We start from the raw sequence: 17,296 nt of genomic DNA on the forward strand, positions 1-17,296 counted from the left end.
AGAGCTAGACTCTGTCAGTATTAGTAAATGAAAGACTTCCTTAAAATATTTTTTCTTTTAAATTCTTTTTAGAGGGCAATACTGGAAATTGGTATATGCTTGGAACTTAAAACTTGAATATCTGATCTTGCCTCTGAAACACAGAAACATCTGAGAAAGCTTGTTCAAACACCCAGAAATGCTGCAAAGCAGCATTTTCTTCTAAAAGTAAAACTAAAAAAGCTAGTTTGTCTTCACATTTAAATTCAGTTGCTGGCAGCATGACTGCTATGGGCAGAGAACAGATTTTTATAGCAGGAGCTGCCATAAAGGGGATATGTTAGGTCATAAGTTCAGCTGGTTGCTATTAGATGCAATATGTCCAAGCAAACCATCGAACAAGCTTTACCTTGATAATTATCTTGGTTCTGCTGCTCACGTTTTAGGGCTATGCCAGACTCCTGCTTTTTAATAGGAGCACTAGTGGCAAAATGTGATTGAAATTCACTGTTGAAATAAAATGGTGGAAACTGAGTGATACAAGTGATTTGCTCAGCAAGAGAATATACAGAGACCTCAGATGTCATTACTAGCCTTGAATTCTTTTACCAGTCTCATTTTGACGGATGCTTGGATGCCACAGTGACTTAGCTTCTGTCTATATTAAGAGCCATATGTGCAAATTTTTTGTTCATTTTATGTGTCAAAGCTCTGACTGAACACCTGAGCTCCATTTTATATTATTTTCATGACTACATTCAAGTATGAAATGAACTCTCTGCAAGAGGATGCATTTTTACTGTTCCTGTTTGGCTCTCGAAATTCATTGCAGCTGTTGTATCTAAGACTTCACTCCTCATTTCCATGTTTCTTTGGGTCTCAGTTTGGTTTCAAGTAATCTAAAGTGTGCATTTAACTGAGGTTTTTTTTTTTTTTTTTCACATAACTGATGTGTGATCAGTGTTTCAAGGCTTTTTAAATTTTGCTTTCCCCTAAGTTCTTTAATAACTCACAGATATAAGCCACTTTCTCAGCAGTGGGTCATAGTGGAAAGATAGGAATTCTGAAATTCAGATGTAACATTTTGGTGGTGCAGCCCATTAGAGTTCATTCTCTCAGCCTGTTTTTGTCACACTGTAGGGCTTTCATGAGGTTAATCTTAAAAGTTGCTGAAGATTGCTGAACAACATGTTCTAGCCCTGGTGTTGGACTATGAGGAAAATGAGAAGAGTCGTTGTCTTTCTGACTTAGTTTTGACAAAAATCACTTGGCATAAGATAGAACTTAGCTTGCTAAATTAACACTTTTCTGCAAAACTGAAAATGTGAAGTTCACCAGACTGCCTGATTTTTGGCTTAGTTCTGTTTTTGTAACAATGAATACATTTGTAACAAAGCTTTCCTTACTGTTGACAATTCCTGGCACTTGCCTTGTATCGAAAACTCTGACATAGTTCAAAAAGTTGTATTAATTTATCTTTATAGCACTTCAAAGCTGCCAAATGATCTGCTTGATTTGCAGCCAACTTTTCATCCGTCTGTACATCCTATATCTGCTGCTCCACAAGTAGGAAGTACCTGGGGAGGTAAGAATTCTGAATCAGATGAAAGTTCTAATTGATGTGGCTGTGGTCCTATAAATGTACCCCCTAGTCTGTGAGCTGTTTCTTCCTTAAAGACAGAGACCTTGAAAAGACAGGTTACAAATGGATGAAGGGAACAGGAAAAGCCAAATCTGGGTATGGATTAAAATAATGTGGCAGCATGTGGTGATTACAAAAAAATATTTGATTTGAGAGTTCTTAGTAGCAAAGTTACTCAAGTTGTTGACTAGTTCTGTTAGCCTTATAACAGCTGTCTTCAAGAGGCACATAGCAAGGTACAGAAACTGATCTGTGAGAAGTCAGTTGTGTGAAGATGCCTGCCAGATAGCCCATGCTCCGTACATGGGAATTTGAATACAGAATTTTTTTAGTGCACATTTTCAGTTTTGTCTAACGTTAAATCAAATTTACAAGTGATTATAGAGCAGAGCTTGGATGAGGCCTGAAAGGAGACAGTTGTGACAACTGTGCACAGAAGGCAAGATAAGTCAGTCAGCTATTGAAAACAAAAGGTACCTCTTAGTACACCTCTGCTGTATTTCATTTAACTACAAAGGCAAATGAGCAAAAAGATGCATTTGGAGCCCTTTAAATTAAGAGACAAAATTTATCAGGAAGTCTTCCCTCTGAGATTTATTTCAGAACACTTTAAATTGTCATCCTACCCAGTTGCTAGGATGGACTGAATGGGGTGTTAGATTATCTTACTGATACAGGCAAGCCCTTAAATCAAGGAGGCAAGCAAGAGCATTTTATAAAGTCATGAATGTTACTGGAAGATTAGTTTTGAGTATTAGAGCATTTAGTCATTTACTCAAAGCTGTTTCTCTTTGCTTTGTAGTGTTGCAGATTACGTATGATACATGTAACACACTGCCTGCTTGCACTGTTGGTTATACTGGTGAAGGATTAAAAATCTCTTGCAAAGATGTTTCTTTTTACTTTTCTACATAAATGAGACTTCACAGAATAGTTAACTCTTGAACTACATGGCTATCTCCAGATTACTTTTTTTATTGATCAGTAAGGTGATTGCAAAAATGCTCTTGCGATGTAAAAAACTGGGAGTTGCTGCTTCAGGGAGTTTGTAGGCACTGAAATAATCTTTTTGTGAGCTATAGCTTTACCTAAATGTCTTTCCAGTTATCTGGATATCATCATAATAAGCAGTGTGTATATTCTACTTTCCTATTTACCTTCTGCTATGTACTTCACGTTTTGTTTGCCTTCTCATTTGTAAGGAAGTAACACACAATTTTGAGTGACAGAAGCAATACTAATATATGTGGTAGCTTCAAAAATAAGTAGTTTACTTGTCCTTTAGTTTTGCTGAGCAGAGAACTTTTTGAGAGAAATGCAGTGAGGAGCATATCGAGTGATGCACAGATTTCAGTGTTTAATAGGCTTAGAGTTTAGAAATGGAGAAAAATGTTGTGGCTCATCTTGTTCACTTACTGGAAAACGTCTTCTATTTCAGCTTGTCACATTTGTTTCATGGGCAAGCAATGAAAAAGGACACATCACAATCTAGCATTTCTTTATTAACCTGGAAATTGAGCCTGAAAGTCTGTGTTTGTTCAGTGTTGTGTTAGTCCTGCTACAAGTCTTCAGTAAGTTATTGATACGCCTGCTTACTGCTGACACATTTCTAAAGACTTCTGAGGTTTAACTGCGAAGATTTCAGATTGTCTGCTAAAATTTGAGGCTAAAATTCTGAGATCAGCATTTTTTGTTACCTTTCATGGAAAAAAAAACCAAAACAAAAAACAACCAATACATAAGTCTTTTCAGCTTTACAGACAGGAACACTCACCTCACATAGGTGAGGTTAGATAAAAAGTGCTTTCCACATTTTACAGATGGGGAAATGTGAGCAATTCACTGACTTGTCTGAAGTCATACAGCAAGTCAGTGGCAGACCCAAGAATGGAACCTGAACTATTTCCAGTCCTGTGCTCTAACCCTTGCACAGCATCCTTCCCTTAGGTAATTTTTTGACATGATGATGTTTGTGTTTGGTATATGTAGTGACTTTGAGTACCCATCCAGATACAAGTTGCAGTGGACTAAATTCAGTTAAGTTTTATGCGGCAGCTCTTACATGTGTAATAAAAAGATAATTTGTTACAAACCTATTATATCTGGCTTGCTGCCTTTTGTCTTTTCTTCAAAACATGTTAAGCTAATAATGTTAAAAACCCCTGGGGAATGGCTTCTGTAATTTTATGTTTTCAGTTTACTTCTTTAAAACTCTAAGAGATGCTACTGAAAACCCCTTGTTCTCTCAGGTAAAATACTTCTACCTTTAAGTTACCCAACTAGAAGTTCGGAAAATTCAAATTACTCTTTTTAAATGCACCTGAATCATTAATGCCTAATGATAGCCTGAAGGTGAAGAGTAATTGACACAAACAGATGCCATGTGTATTCAGGGATGAAATTGGGCTTTAGAAACATTGAGTTGCTGCTGTCAGGAGAGACAGCAGTTCTTAAAATCTGAATATGCAAGGATATAAATGACCCAAACCCAATTAATCTTCAGTTACCTTTGTCACCAGCATTGGCAAGTCTGACACTCGGACAAGACTGAACACGCTGGCTAGAATTAGAATGAGGGAGGTGAGCAGAGAGCCTGAGAACAGATTGCGTTTCTCAGAAAATTGTAAACTAGAGGTGTATTGCTTTATCTTACTAGTAAAAACACATGAAACTCCACACACAACCTTGTGGTTTTGGAACAGAAAGTAATTTTTTGTTGATTAGATGTGTAAAATAGTTCCAGTGGGCAGTAGTTTCAAGCAAACATGGTTAAAAACCTGTTCTCATATTCTTTTATCTGAGCTTTTTATTGGGATTGTTTGGAGACCTTGCCAGCAGTGTCTCATGTGTTTGCCAGCTATCAATTTGTACCTAAATTTCAGAAGCAAAACAAATGTATCAGAGTGGAAATAATCAGTTTGACCTGTTTGGATGTTTTTTTCCAATTACAAGGAGAACCAATAGAATCAGAAGAATGTGAAGCAGCAACAGAAAAAGGAAGCAGGAGCTGATTAAAGGATAATCTGACCTAGTTTATTGTCAGATCTGTTTGTTCTGCAGCTTCTAGAATACCATTCAAAGCAGGCAACAGTTTGAAGCAGTACCTGAAAGTAAGGACTTGGTTTCAGATGACTGATTGGCATGTCCACAGAGGCATTAGTAATAATTTTATTCTCTAAAAAGTACAGAAGACAATACAGAGTTTTATATTGCTATCACATGTTGCAAATACTATATTAGCTTATTCTGCTTATCCTTTATGCAGTGTCTGACACTGTCATTTTATTGACTGAATGATTTAGAAAAGGGCTCTTTAAGGTATTTCACTCATTCTTGTAACATAGCCAAGCAATTTGGGAGAGAAGTCAGATCTTACTGAATAATATACCTTGCGCTTGCAGGAAATCAAAACATTTACTAAACCTGCAAAGAATAATGGAGTTACAGTCTTAATTTTCTTTAGGACTTGCATGTGATCAGAATCTGTTACCCACCTGTGTGGGATTTCTAGCTAAGAATCAGGAGGTCGGATTCAGGGAGAGAAAAATTATACTTTGAAACTGCTGCTCACATCATGGTAGTTTTTATGGAAGTTGTGGCTATACCTGTAATTAACCAGATTTAAAGGGGAAAAAAAAGAAAAAGGCCAGAAATTGAAGTACTTAGGAGAGATTTGTTATTATTATTCAGACATTTCTCTGTAGTGGTTTTATCTAGAAGTGTAAGCTGCATTTCTAGGCACTGTGATAAAACAAATAAGGCTGGATGCAACTCTTGGTGATCTCCCCAATGAGTTGTTTTCACCAAGGATTCACATGCTTTGAAGCCAGACAGCTAAACCACAGCTACTTTCTCAGCAAGCTTTGTAGCTGCCTTTCCTATCCTGTTTATCTGTTGGATCCTGGAGTTACAGGAGTATTTTAGCAAGGGAATTGTGTCCACCCTCAGGAAGCCTCAAAACTCTCCTTCATGCCTTGGGAAGTGACTCGCATAGCTCAGTTTCCTTCATTCTTCAGTGTGGTCCAACAGCTTTGTAAGGAGGAACATTTTCTATGTCAATGCTCGCTGGCAGGTGTCCTCAGAGCAGTTTTTTGCTTGCTTGCAGTTAATGGCTAAAAGCTTGTCCCAGGTAGTAAGGAAAAAGCTGTAGTCCTGTATGCTGCCTTGGTGTATTCATAGCTCTTGAAAATTTCATGATGCTCAGTAGCAACAACAATCCATAAACACAGGCTGAAGAAGTCCAAGTGCAGCTTTGTTGTTTGGGTTTTTAAAGCGATCCTCAGGGTGCTTATATCGAATCCTCACTTAACTCCTGGTGTTCTCTAATGCTAGGAGGCAGTTTCTGCTCCAGAGAATTTCTCAAGTGTCAGGATGTGACTGTGAAGCAACAAGTGATTGTGGTTACAGAGGAATAACATACTAATTTTCAGTGTAAAACACGCTCAGGAAGAAGCACACTTTATAAAACTAAGATGGTATTAATTAAAAAAAAAGAAATAAAATAATGTGTAGGTGGTATCTGTAGTATTTTTCTTGAGCAGAGAATAGGTAATCCTGGACAATTTGAAAATTGAGCAGTTAGTGAGATCGTCCCAAGTTTAGGGATGGCAGGAAAAAACCCTGTACTTCCTGGACTCTTCTTAACACTTACTCTGCTGTTATCTAGGAAGCAGCATGTAACTAAATCCATCTCCCTTTTCTTCTTTCTTTTGCTCTCTGGAATTGAACAGATCCTTTTTCTGCTACTGTTGATAGTGTTGATGATGCCATTCCAAATCTAAATCCTTTCCTAACAAAAACTAATGATGCTGCTCATCTGTCTGTGTCTTCTGATGTGTCTACTTTCACCAGTAGGACACCCACACATGATATGTTTATTGGTAAAGTACCATTTTTGACTAATTTCCTATTTCCTAAAGTAATTAACATTCCAGTATATTCCAGGTGTATTTGTGGGGCCTTTCAGGAACTAAACCTGGTGATTTGGGGCTGATTTTGTGCTGTTAGAACTTGATTTAGTAATTGTGCCATCATGATAGTGTTGAAATCCTTGCTTGGCTACCAAGATGGGGTTCTACCTAATATAAAAGAAATGAGTTAAGGCAGTTGTTTGAGTTTTGCAGTCTCTTATGCTTAGGAATTTTAAGGTAAAATATTAGGTATGCCTGAGAATAAGAAAAAATGCTGCTACTTTGTTCCTCAGGTTGAAATGTTATTTTTAAACACAGCAGCTTAATCTAACTTTTTTTGGTAGCTGATTATTTTTTTTTTTCTCTAATTGTGTTTGTGTTACCAGAACTAGTAAAGCCATGTACATTCTGGTTTGTGGTCTACTCAACCTATTTACCTGTTAGGCAATAAACCAATGACTCACCTCTTTACAAGTGTTGAAATCTTGGAGGTGATTAAGCACGACTATCATATTAGAAATCCTTTTAACATTGCTGGTGGCGCAGCTGCATAGTAATTTGATTACTTTTCAATATGAAGAATTCAGTTAGCCTTCATAAACTAAAAATCACTTAATTACATGCCAATTCTGTTCTTAAGCTAAGCTTAAAGACAATTGTGCTGTACCACCAGGGCTTTCTTTTTGCACATTGAACCCCACTAGAGTTGATCCCAGAAGAATCCAGACTTTTAGAACACAGAGGTCTTTGATATCTCTGATGGTTAATGGAGATAAAATAAAGGGATCTCTTCACAAGGTACATTATCTCTGCTTTGTCATCTTATTTAAGTAGTTTCTTAGCTTGTCTTTTTGGTTAGTGGAGAGTAAAAGAAGCTGAGATCAAGCACAAAAGCTCCTGTTGTGAACTTCACAGTTCCCAGGGAGAGAACTGGACAATAATCTCACCTATGCTTCAAATCAGTCTTTCCACACTTCCAAAGAAACATATATGGTTCATGTGAATGTAGAATGCTCATTTGAAATAGAGGGGGTCTTAGTAGGACTGCTACTCGGTCAAATCAGCTTTCTCATTCTACTTTGTTCTGCAGTCCTACAAAAAGCTGTGTCAGTGCAGGGCTGTTACCAAGGAGCCAGTTGGATTTTTGTGGCACTTGCTGATCTGTGATCAAATGGCAGCCCCGAAGTTGCTAGAGAAGGATGGCATTGGTGCATTACATTCCCTTCCAATGTCTCCTTCTCTATAGATACACCTAGAACCAAAGGGTGACCTTCTGACAGACTGATACGTGAAATGTAGATGCAGTTTTAGCTGTAGCACAAACAAGGTGACTGTGGATTTAAAACAACTCTTTCTGGTTCTTTAGATCATTACAATCCATTTACTGCACTAAACCCGTTTGTGGCAACCAAATATGAATCTGCTATTGGGCTGTATCCTTATACTTCAGGTATAAGAAAAATGCCTTGAAACTTTTACACTCATTTTTTCTGAGGGTGTAAAACATGGCATTTGCTTGGAAAAAAATAATTAAAAATAATACTTAGACTAGTATAGTTGTAACTTTGAAACTGTGCTTTCCCCTTCTGTGTTATAGATAAAGTAAACTTGTTTCTTATTGTGTGTCTGGTGTGTATTGATTTCATTCCACTGGTTCGATGTTGTTAGAGTATATGTGGCTTTAGAGACTGACCTGAAATTAATTTTTGAATAGCAGATAAACAGTGTCTCTTGCTTCTCTTTCTGTAACTCTGCCTCTTCTCCTTTCCTGGCTTTGTCTCTTGTGTGATATGCCTTATCAGACTCTTTTTGTGGTCCTCAAGCTTACCCTAACGCTTCTCATTTCTGCAATGAGCCTTCTTCTGTAGCTGGTCTATTTGGAGGTAGGTAATGGGGTACAGCCTTACCACAGACACAGAAATCTGAATGTGTTGTGTGCCTAGAACTAGTAGGTATGTTGTTGGCTACAGAAGTATGGTGTTACAGCAGCTCCAACTTCTATTCATGTGCTTGTGCTAGACATGCTGCCACAAATGGTACCTATTCTTTCAGTTTGTGCTAAACTAAGGATTATTTAATCTAACCATGAAATGAGTATCTCTCCATTTCAGGATCTCTTAGTTTATATGTTGCTACATACCACACAAGATTTTGCATGTTACAAGTATCTTCTCATCTTAACTCTACCTCATTGCTTTTAAGATAAAGGAATTGGGATGTTCTTGCTGCTTATGGCATTTTTTTTTTGTTGATATATTACTCTTAAACAGTGCACTAAACTAGTACAAAGCTTTGCAACAGAACATGAGATAGGTATCTGATACATTAACTAACCAGGGAATTGTTTGTGCAGCTGTGTAATGTCTGTATTAGTAACCCAGTACTGACGCTGGCTCTGGAATACCATCATGACAGTTGTTCAACAGGCTCTGGACTGTGACAGATGATTAACTGTCTAAACCTGATTGATCAGGGAATGCTAACGTTGTTCGTATGCAAAGTTTCAGAATACCTTCAGTAAATGGTTTGTGGAAAAGTTAGTTCTTAAAGCACCATAAAATTACATTTTGGTTTGGTGTCTCTGGATAGAAACCAGAGTAATGTAACCAAAGGTTAAGTACTACCTATGACTCCTTTTCTTTGTTCCATATCCAAAAAGTGGGATGATTAGTTTCTGTCAAGTCTTTTTTGTTTATTCCCTGAAGGAACTCCACTAAGCATACTGACCTTTCAAAACATCCATGTTAGACAAAATACCCTGGGCTGGTGGTTGATACCAGGAGTAGGATTTAATCTTCTTCAGAGGCTTACTGAAAGGACTCCTATTGTCTTCTAACTTGTCTCATCTTGTTAGCTTCATACAGCTTGAAACTTCTTAAAAGGTGAGAGCAGAAAACTCAGCTTGTTTCAGTTAAGGCTATTTTCTAAAGAAAAACATGAGCTATTGTAAGTCAAGTTTTCTATTAGTCCAAGCACAGTTTTAAGAGTTGCAGGACATCCCATGAAAGAAATTCCTATCCACACTTCAGAGTCTCTGAAATGGCTTGTTACAACTTGAGAGTATACTTGTCATAAAGATACTCATTTTGGTTTGCTGTTTATTTACTCCCTGGCTTTTCCCATGTTACTGCTTCCCATGTTTTGCTGTATGCTATTTTCTTGGATTTGTTTTGACTGAAAAGTGAATTCTTTGAATTCCTAGAGATGAGTGATTTTTGAGTTACAAGTTGTATGTCCCTTTAAGATAAATAGAAATAATCTGAATATCTGTAAATCTTTTGTTTGAGGATGGCATCCTATAATTACTAAATATGAGGTGAAATGTGACTTATTTCAGGAAAACAGCAGGACTGAAGTGAGGTGCTGTCATAGTAAGCTAAACAAAATCCAAGAGTAACTTGGTCAGTTATTTCAGCTCACTGGTGTTCTGCTGCTGAAAGATTTGTGATAGCTAAAAATATTTCTCTTTGTATCATTAAAATTTCTGTTAGAACCCAGAAGTAGTAGTTTTCAAGATGGCATTGAATGGTTTTGGTGCCATTCATAGAAAGTAATCATTAGCTGTAATTGCCATAATATCAAGATGATGTTGATGCTCACTTGTGTGTGATCATATATAACATTAAAAAATGTCATTTTAGGCACACATCAGTATTCACTACCGTATTGCTGAACATCATATGCAATGCTTTGTGCTGCAATAAAGTTTCACAGTATTGAAGAAGTGTGTATTTGATAACAATCCTTTACAGGGACATAGCAGACAAATGGACTGAGTTCAGATAGGCATAGGAGCTGAAACTCGGTTTTAAGTTGGCTTTAACTCCCTGTATCTTGACATAATTAGTAGCAATTTACTGCAAAACATGGTTGACCTGCAAAGTGTGTGTCCAGAAATAATGTGCTATAAAAATTATTACTATGAAGAGTGTCTAATCCAAGGCATTACTAGCTAGGCATCTTAGGATGGTTTGGATCTTAGTCCAGTTGCATTTGAGAACTGCTCAATCAAATATAAAGCATAGTGACAATAATCTTCAAGACAAATAATCTTGAAACAGATCCTGTACCCAGCCAGTCTCTTTTTCCTGGAGAAGCATGGTGATTGTTTCCTCAATTTTATTGTTTGGTGAAAGAATAAGGAAGATCTGAATAGTTAGTCCAGAGATTTAGCAACTGGGGGAGGCCTGTCTGTCAGTTTTTTGAGACACCTCCTTTCTTTGGAGGAGTCACTCCAAATAAACTGCTTCCAGCTCTTTCTCATACATGCTTCTTAGTGTTAGAGTGTAATCTGGACTTTGATGTATTCCTAATCCCTCTGCAGTATGTAAATAACCTACATATTTATTTGATTTGTCTTGCATAAAGAGGGTGGCTTCATGGGAAATGCTGTACAAAAACATTCAGATTCTTTTTTTCCCCCACAGGGTTCACTCCGTCTCCTGTAGCTCAACCACAGCCATCAACTGGCCTTAATGTTGACTTTGAGTCTGTGTTTGGAAACAAATCTTCTAATGTTGTCCTAGATTCTGGTGGTAAGACACTTACTAAAATAGATGATGTATGTCCTTTTAACTGTTTTTTATTCTTGAGGTATAAATCTCTTAATCTGTATTTACTCCCACTGCTGTGACAGCATTCCAGCTGAAGAAAAGCTGACTTTAAAAGGTCAATAGCAGCATTCCTCATCCAGTTTTCTTTTCCTTACACATTGTTTCTGTGTGCCCCCTGCTGAAATGTTTACTCTGATTTCCTTCACTTAAATATTTTGCACATTAAAACTCCATGCTGTGAACAGCCTTAACTTTTCCATGCTGTCAGCCAAAATTAAGTCTGTATTTGTAGAGTATAGTTGGAAGAGGTAAAGTTGCAATTAATTTTGGGTATCTGTGCAAAATATTTTGGGCGCTTCTGTGTTTATACTTTACTTTTCAATGATTGGTTTAGAAAATGATAAATTGTCAAAGCATCCACAGTTAATGTGGATTGTAGGCATAGTTAGTACTTTTTCTGTCTGAGCTTCTGAAAAGTACAAACTTTCTGGTCTTTTGACATTGGACTTGACATTGGATTCCTTTGGAGTACGCCAGTGACTCGCTGAAAGCAAAGGCATATGTGTTTATTTATTCTGTTTTACATTTTGATTGCAGTCATTCTGAATCCATTCCCTGTAAAATTGATGTCACAAAGGTTAAACTAGTAAAGTGCAATCTCTGTAGTAACTCTTCTGTCAGAGATGTGTTTTATCCTTTAACAGCGTGGCATCACTAAGTTGAATTTTGTACTTCAACCCTTGTGTTGAACTTGCTGTCTATTAAATAATAGTGAATGTCATGACGTTCGTGGGAGGCCTGGGATTCAAATGACCTTTTGTTTATCATTCCAAGGCTTTGATGAACTAGGTGGTCTCCTAAAACCAACAGTGGCCTCTCAAAACCAGAGTCTTCCCGTTGCCAAAGTTCCACCTAACAAATTAGTGTCAGATGATCTGGATTCATCTTTAGCCAATCTTGTAGGCAGTAAGTATTGAACTACTAATGTAAATGCTTCATTTAATTCTTTTAAACCAGCAGAATTTCAATAGTATCTTTTTCTACTTGTGACAGATTTGGGCATTGGCAACGGAACTACTAAAAAGTGAGTATGCTTAATCCAAAGTTTGGATTTTCTTGCTAATAAATTTTTATGGAAGTACAGGTTTAAACCTGGGTGTGGCAATGCAATGTTAACCTTCAGAGCATGTTTGGGAATGTACTTGTTTGTCCTACAAGCTATAATGAATTGTTGAGAACTGTTGGAAGGTGACAGAGTGGTAGTGACAGTGGGAACAGCAGGCAAGACGTCATACTGATTCATCTCAGGCTTTGTATATATTTTGGGAATGAGTTCACCAAAATGTTTTTGTCATGGTAGGTAATCTTAGCACACCTTTTACATACTCTGTGACCTGAGGGTGTGCATTGTAACGTATGACAGACTCGGTGTCCCGAGCTGTATTAATGGTTGTGAAACTACAGGCTCTGACTTGTAACTGACCTTTAGACAAGTGAATTTTGAAGCAGGGCATATTCTAGATAGTGAACATCTGCTTGAGCAGAAAATTTGGAATGATTAGCAAATTTTAGGCTTTTTGGGACCATCTGTGTCAACTGTGAAATAATTCAGAAATGTATGCAGTTGCTCCTGACCAACTATCTTGGCAACTATCATAAGCCAAAGAAAGTAAGCTAGACTAACTTACCATATACTGGGTAACTTGACTAAGACTGGATAAAGCTGAGGTGGCTCATGTTGAGCATCTTTTACTTTTTCCTCGATAAAACAACCTGTCCTGAGATCTTTGATCGACTCCTTTGCTAAATGCATTTCTTCACTTACAAAAGAAGATATATTTCCATGAGAAAACTGTGTTTACCTGATGGAATTTTGTAAGAAAATCCAATGTTTTCTAACCAATCTTTAAAACATTTATTTGAAGTGATGTAAACTGGACTCAGCCAGGTGAAAAGAAACTAACAGGTGGTTCCAACTGGCAACCCAAGATTGCACCTACAACTGCATGGAATGCTCCAACGTTGGTAAGCAAATATTTTAAAATAGTGAGCTCCCCACAACTTAGATACATGGGTTGATGTGTGACTGAGAAGTCTGGAAGTAAGCCATAGTTGCAGTAAAAGAGTAGGAGAACATTGGAGAAGTGGTCAATTTGAGATGTGTGCTGCTGCAATTTGTTTTTTTGTTTTTTTTTTTTTAGCTGTATGGCTCTAGTAAATAGTTTGCATAAACAATTTATTCAATAGTTCCATTATTCTAGTAACTAGTTTAGTTTACTAACTCCAGTAGTTTTTGACCAGCCTCTCTTACGGCAAGTTAGCAGCCTGTGTTTCACTCAACTAAAGTAAAACTGAGTTCCAGTGGTGGTATTTGGGGATCCACTTTGCAGTCCAGAAAAGTCGAAGTGTGAAAAGTTCTTCAGGCATGCTGATTTGTTAACTGTGTAACGTTACAGCTCAGCCTGCTCTGAGGATGAGAAGGGGACAAGAGATTAAGCCTCTTGATAGCCATAGAGGTGTCTGTGCAGTGGTGTGGGCTTCAGCTTTCTTAATGTACTTTAACTACTACTTTCCTGCTCAAATGTGTGCAATTGTTTCTGTCAGTTGTAGTGATCTTTGTAGCAGGTAGAATTGGCAAGGGTAGTATGTAAAGTGAGGAATCTTAATTGCATGCCAACACTCCCTGCCCCTGCATCACCCCCCTCCCCCCCCTAGAAAATTCCAAAACCCCAACAAAACAAACAAAAGCAAAACAAAAAAGGCCCATCACCACCAAAAACCCCAACCCCCAAAAACCTTCAAAACACAAGAAAAAAGAGGTTAATAATTTACATGAGTAATCTTCACAATGTTAACAATTTTGCACATGAACCCTGCACACCCTTTCTCCAGTACCTGGAGAAACTGTACATGGACAAAACAGATAACAATCCATCCCCAAAGATTTATTGCATCTGACTCTGCAAATGAGTGGGGGAGGTTGAATCCACAGTGTAATAATACAGTGTTGTGGATTTGGAAAGAAAAACCTTGTCTCTCTGGATCCACTCCCTCTCCTTTGCTGGGTGTCCTTTATCAACTCACTACATCTATGTAGGGAGAAATGTTTGTGGACTTTATTAGAGGGTGTATATATGCTGAAGAAACTGTAACTACTCACCTGCTTTAATGACTAGTGGTTTACTTGTGCTTGAATTTGTTTAATGACTTATGTCTTGATTATATGCATCTTCTTGTGATAAGTCATTACATTTAACAGCTTTTATTACTGTACTGTTGAGACACTTCCTGTGATACTGTTCTATTAACATAATAAAATCTCAAAAAAATTCATCTAGAGGGAAAAAAGTTTATCTTCCTCTGCTGGTCTATTTATTGTGGACTTGCTGCTGCTTGCTAAATAAATATGCTTTTGAAAATACAGCTTTCTCATCCTGGGAAAAAAGGCATATACCAAATAAATGGACCATGCAAAACAATTGTAAACCTAGTAACAATGACAGTATCATGGGGATCTGTTGTCTCAGTGAATGACTTGGATTACAAGAATGTGTTGGGGTAAACATTTAATGTATTTGTGAACTAAAATGCTATCTGTGTGTATTCCATTGTGTAAGTATTTGCTTCTAATCCAGTGTTATTGCATTATGTAATTGTTCTCCCTGGGAAATACAGAATGGCATGCATTTTCCACAATACGTAAGTGAAACAACCCACAGCCTTTTTGCAATCGACTGGCATGCTGATATTAACCACTGCTCTTGCAGAATCTCATAACCTCCTTGCTATTTACACGTTTCTCATTTTAAAATCTTTGGTGTGCCAAAAATTGAGCTTTCCTTAGCATACACGAATTTCATAGGTGGTCTGCAGGCTCTTGACTCGAATGATGGCATGGGAAATACCAAGATTATTTTTTTCCTTGCTTTAAACTGTACCATTTGCTGCCGGAGAGCTGGGGTGCGTGTCTGTGCTGCCTTCAATGCACTTGGTGAATTTTGAATGAAGATAAAAATGTTTGTGTTTGAATAACTGCATGAAACCTCATGGGCTTCTGTGACACTTGGCACTTTATTCACATTTATGGTAGATCTTGATTATTTGTTTCTAATTTATTTTTTTCCTTAGTGGGGAGAGACCAATATGTCATTAATGCTTGTATAAAAAGAGAAAACCCATGCTGACAATTTACAAAGGGCAAGCAACAACCTGTGCTTGCCGTCTGAGGAATGCAGCCTTTCGTTTCAAAGGATTTTTTTTCCTTACATCAACAGTGATATTGGTCTTTCCCTGTATTCTGCTTTTATTGCAGGGTAAATCTAAAGGATGGTAGGTCCATACTTGAGCACTCAAAAATAAATTCAGTCAGATATTTGTATGTATGTAGGTGTAGATACACAAGGGAAATAAAGTAATTTTCAGAATAGCTTTGCCAGTTGTGTGAAATATATGGGTAGTACAGAGTCTAGAAAACCAGAGAAATCTGTTCTGATGGCAAGTGAAATGCCATCAGACACTGGCTGACGCTGGCTACTACCTATCTGGCTACTACCTATGAAAAGGCAGCTGATACCTTAGAAACTAATTCAGAAGCAGCTTTGCTGATATCCTATTGATGTTAAAATTTATCTATTTTAATCCAATAGTAAATATTTGGTCACTTCCCTCTTTCCTCTAGCGGTAATCTGTGTACTGAGATGTGTGTGGTCTTCGTCTTGTCAGGAATTGTAATGCCCACAGTAATAGCATGAGAATTAATCTATTTTTTTTTCTTAAAGGAGAGACTGACAAATAGGAGGTGGAGTGGACAGACAGCAAATTATCTGAATGTTTATAAGCACCAATTTACAGCCTGAGAGAAAGTTTTTGTCCTTCTAAGACTTAATACTAAAAGTGGATAATGGAACTGTAGAACAAATAATATGGCTAGGATATAAAGAGCTGTCTTTAATACACCTCTCTTTCTAAGAGTTATCAGCTGGTTTTCTCCGTATACTTTGCCAAACTGTTGACCAAATATAGTTTCACCACAGGTTTTGTCTGTTCACAGCAATCTTACTGTAACTCCAGAAAAGCTAACTTAGATTAAAGATAATAGAAAAAGAGCTGCAAAGTACTAGGAGAACCTAACCTGCTCAAATGCACTGTACTAAGTGGGTGAGTGAGAGGTAATGCAGGTTAGATATTTGTTAGGGTTGAATTTGTACTGAAGCATGCTAGGAGTATCCCCATGGTGTGCACATCCTGGATAAAGAGATGAGAATTCGTGTAATCTCAGCAGAAGCAATGGTCATTTGCTCTTTCCGTCTGTGAAATTTGTTCTTGAGACTCCTTGAGCACCCTTACTTCTGATATTGAAAGAGAAGTTTATATTTCATGTGATTGGAAAAAAAAAATGCTTCTGCTTCCTGAGTATTTTCTCTCAAATTTGTCTCCTAGTGTGTTCTTTAAACAGGATGTGGAGAGAATAGCAGCTTGAAGTTTATTTTAGTTAACCAGGATCCTAAGAGCTTAAGATCAAAACATAACTACAGATTTTCCAAGATTAGCTTAGGTGTTCCATTACATCTGAAATAATTTGGATACACACAAGACTGCAAATCCTATTTATTCTTTATGTTCATAATAAGCTAAATGCTGCACTTGACCTAAGCTTAGAAGACAATGTCTTACCAGTATGCAGCTGATCTCTTCTCCTCTAAGTTCATCACTGTTTCTCACACCAGGCACCACCTGTTATGGCATATCCTGCCACAACGCCAACAGGAATGATGGGCTACGGGATGGTGAGTGTAACTCCTGCAAATCACAAGTCAGATGCTCTGTATTATTTGGTTGCTTGTAGTTTGGTAGCAGTCCTTTTTTCTGAACTTTTTACTGATGGTTGAATTTCAGCTCCTGTTGGTTTATTCTGCACTAAGTGGGTGTTGTCTGAAATTGTCTGCCCTTTGTTACCTCAGTTTTTATAAACTTCTAAAAATTAAGACAGTATCTATTCTTAATGGACTTCATTGGTATAGAAATAAATGTATCATGTGAGCATAGCTACCTTCACAACAGGAATGTTTTATCAGTGAAGTGAAGTTCCTTAAATATTTGCTTCTAAATTGAGCAAAAGGTACCTGTGACGATCAGTACAAAAAACTGCAAGTTTGTGGCACTGTAGCATGTTACGGTGTTGGTTGAGAATTGAACACCAGTACAAGAATGCT

General features: G+C 37.4%; 1 protein-coding gene across 2 annotated transcripts in view; it reads left to right on the plus strand.

The window, feature by feature from the left end:
• PICALM (phosphatidylinositol binding clathrin assembly protein) overlaps positions 1-17,296 on the plus strand; it is a 71,091-nt gene that overhangs the window by 43,362 nt on the left and 10,433 nt on the right. Inside the window, exons 12-21 of one of the 2 annotated variants that reach the window (XM_054383620.1) lie at positions 1,464-1,564; positions 6,352-6,501; positions 7,898-7,981; positions 8,334-8,414; positions 10,959-11,066; positions 11,919-12,050; positions 12,138-12,168; positions 13,010-13,109; positions 14,760-14,783; positions 16,811-16,870. In XM_054383620.1, the coding sequence (XP_054239595.1) occupies positions 1,464-1,564; positions 6,352-6,501; positions 7,898-7,981; positions 8,334-8,414; positions 10,959-11,066; positions 11,919-12,050; positions 12,138-12,168; positions 13,010-13,109; positions 14,760-14,783; positions 16,811-16,870 (871 nt within the window). The remainder of the gene's footprint in view (positions 1-1,463; positions 1,565-6,351; positions 6,502-7,897; positions 7,982-8,333; positions 8,415-10,958; positions 11,067-11,918; positions 12,051-12,137; positions 12,169-13,009; positions 13,110-14,759; positions 14,784-16,810; positions 16,871-17,296) is intronic. The other variant, XM_054383628.1, reaches the window with a different exon arrangement.

Source organism: Indicator indicator, chromosome 1 (assembly GCF_027791375.1).
Source record: "Indicator indicator isolate 239-I01 chromosome 1, UM_Iind_1.1, whole genome shotgun sequence".
Taxonomy (NCBI): Eukaryota; Metazoa; Chordata; class Aves; order Piciformes; family Indicatoridae; genus Indicator; species Indicator indicator.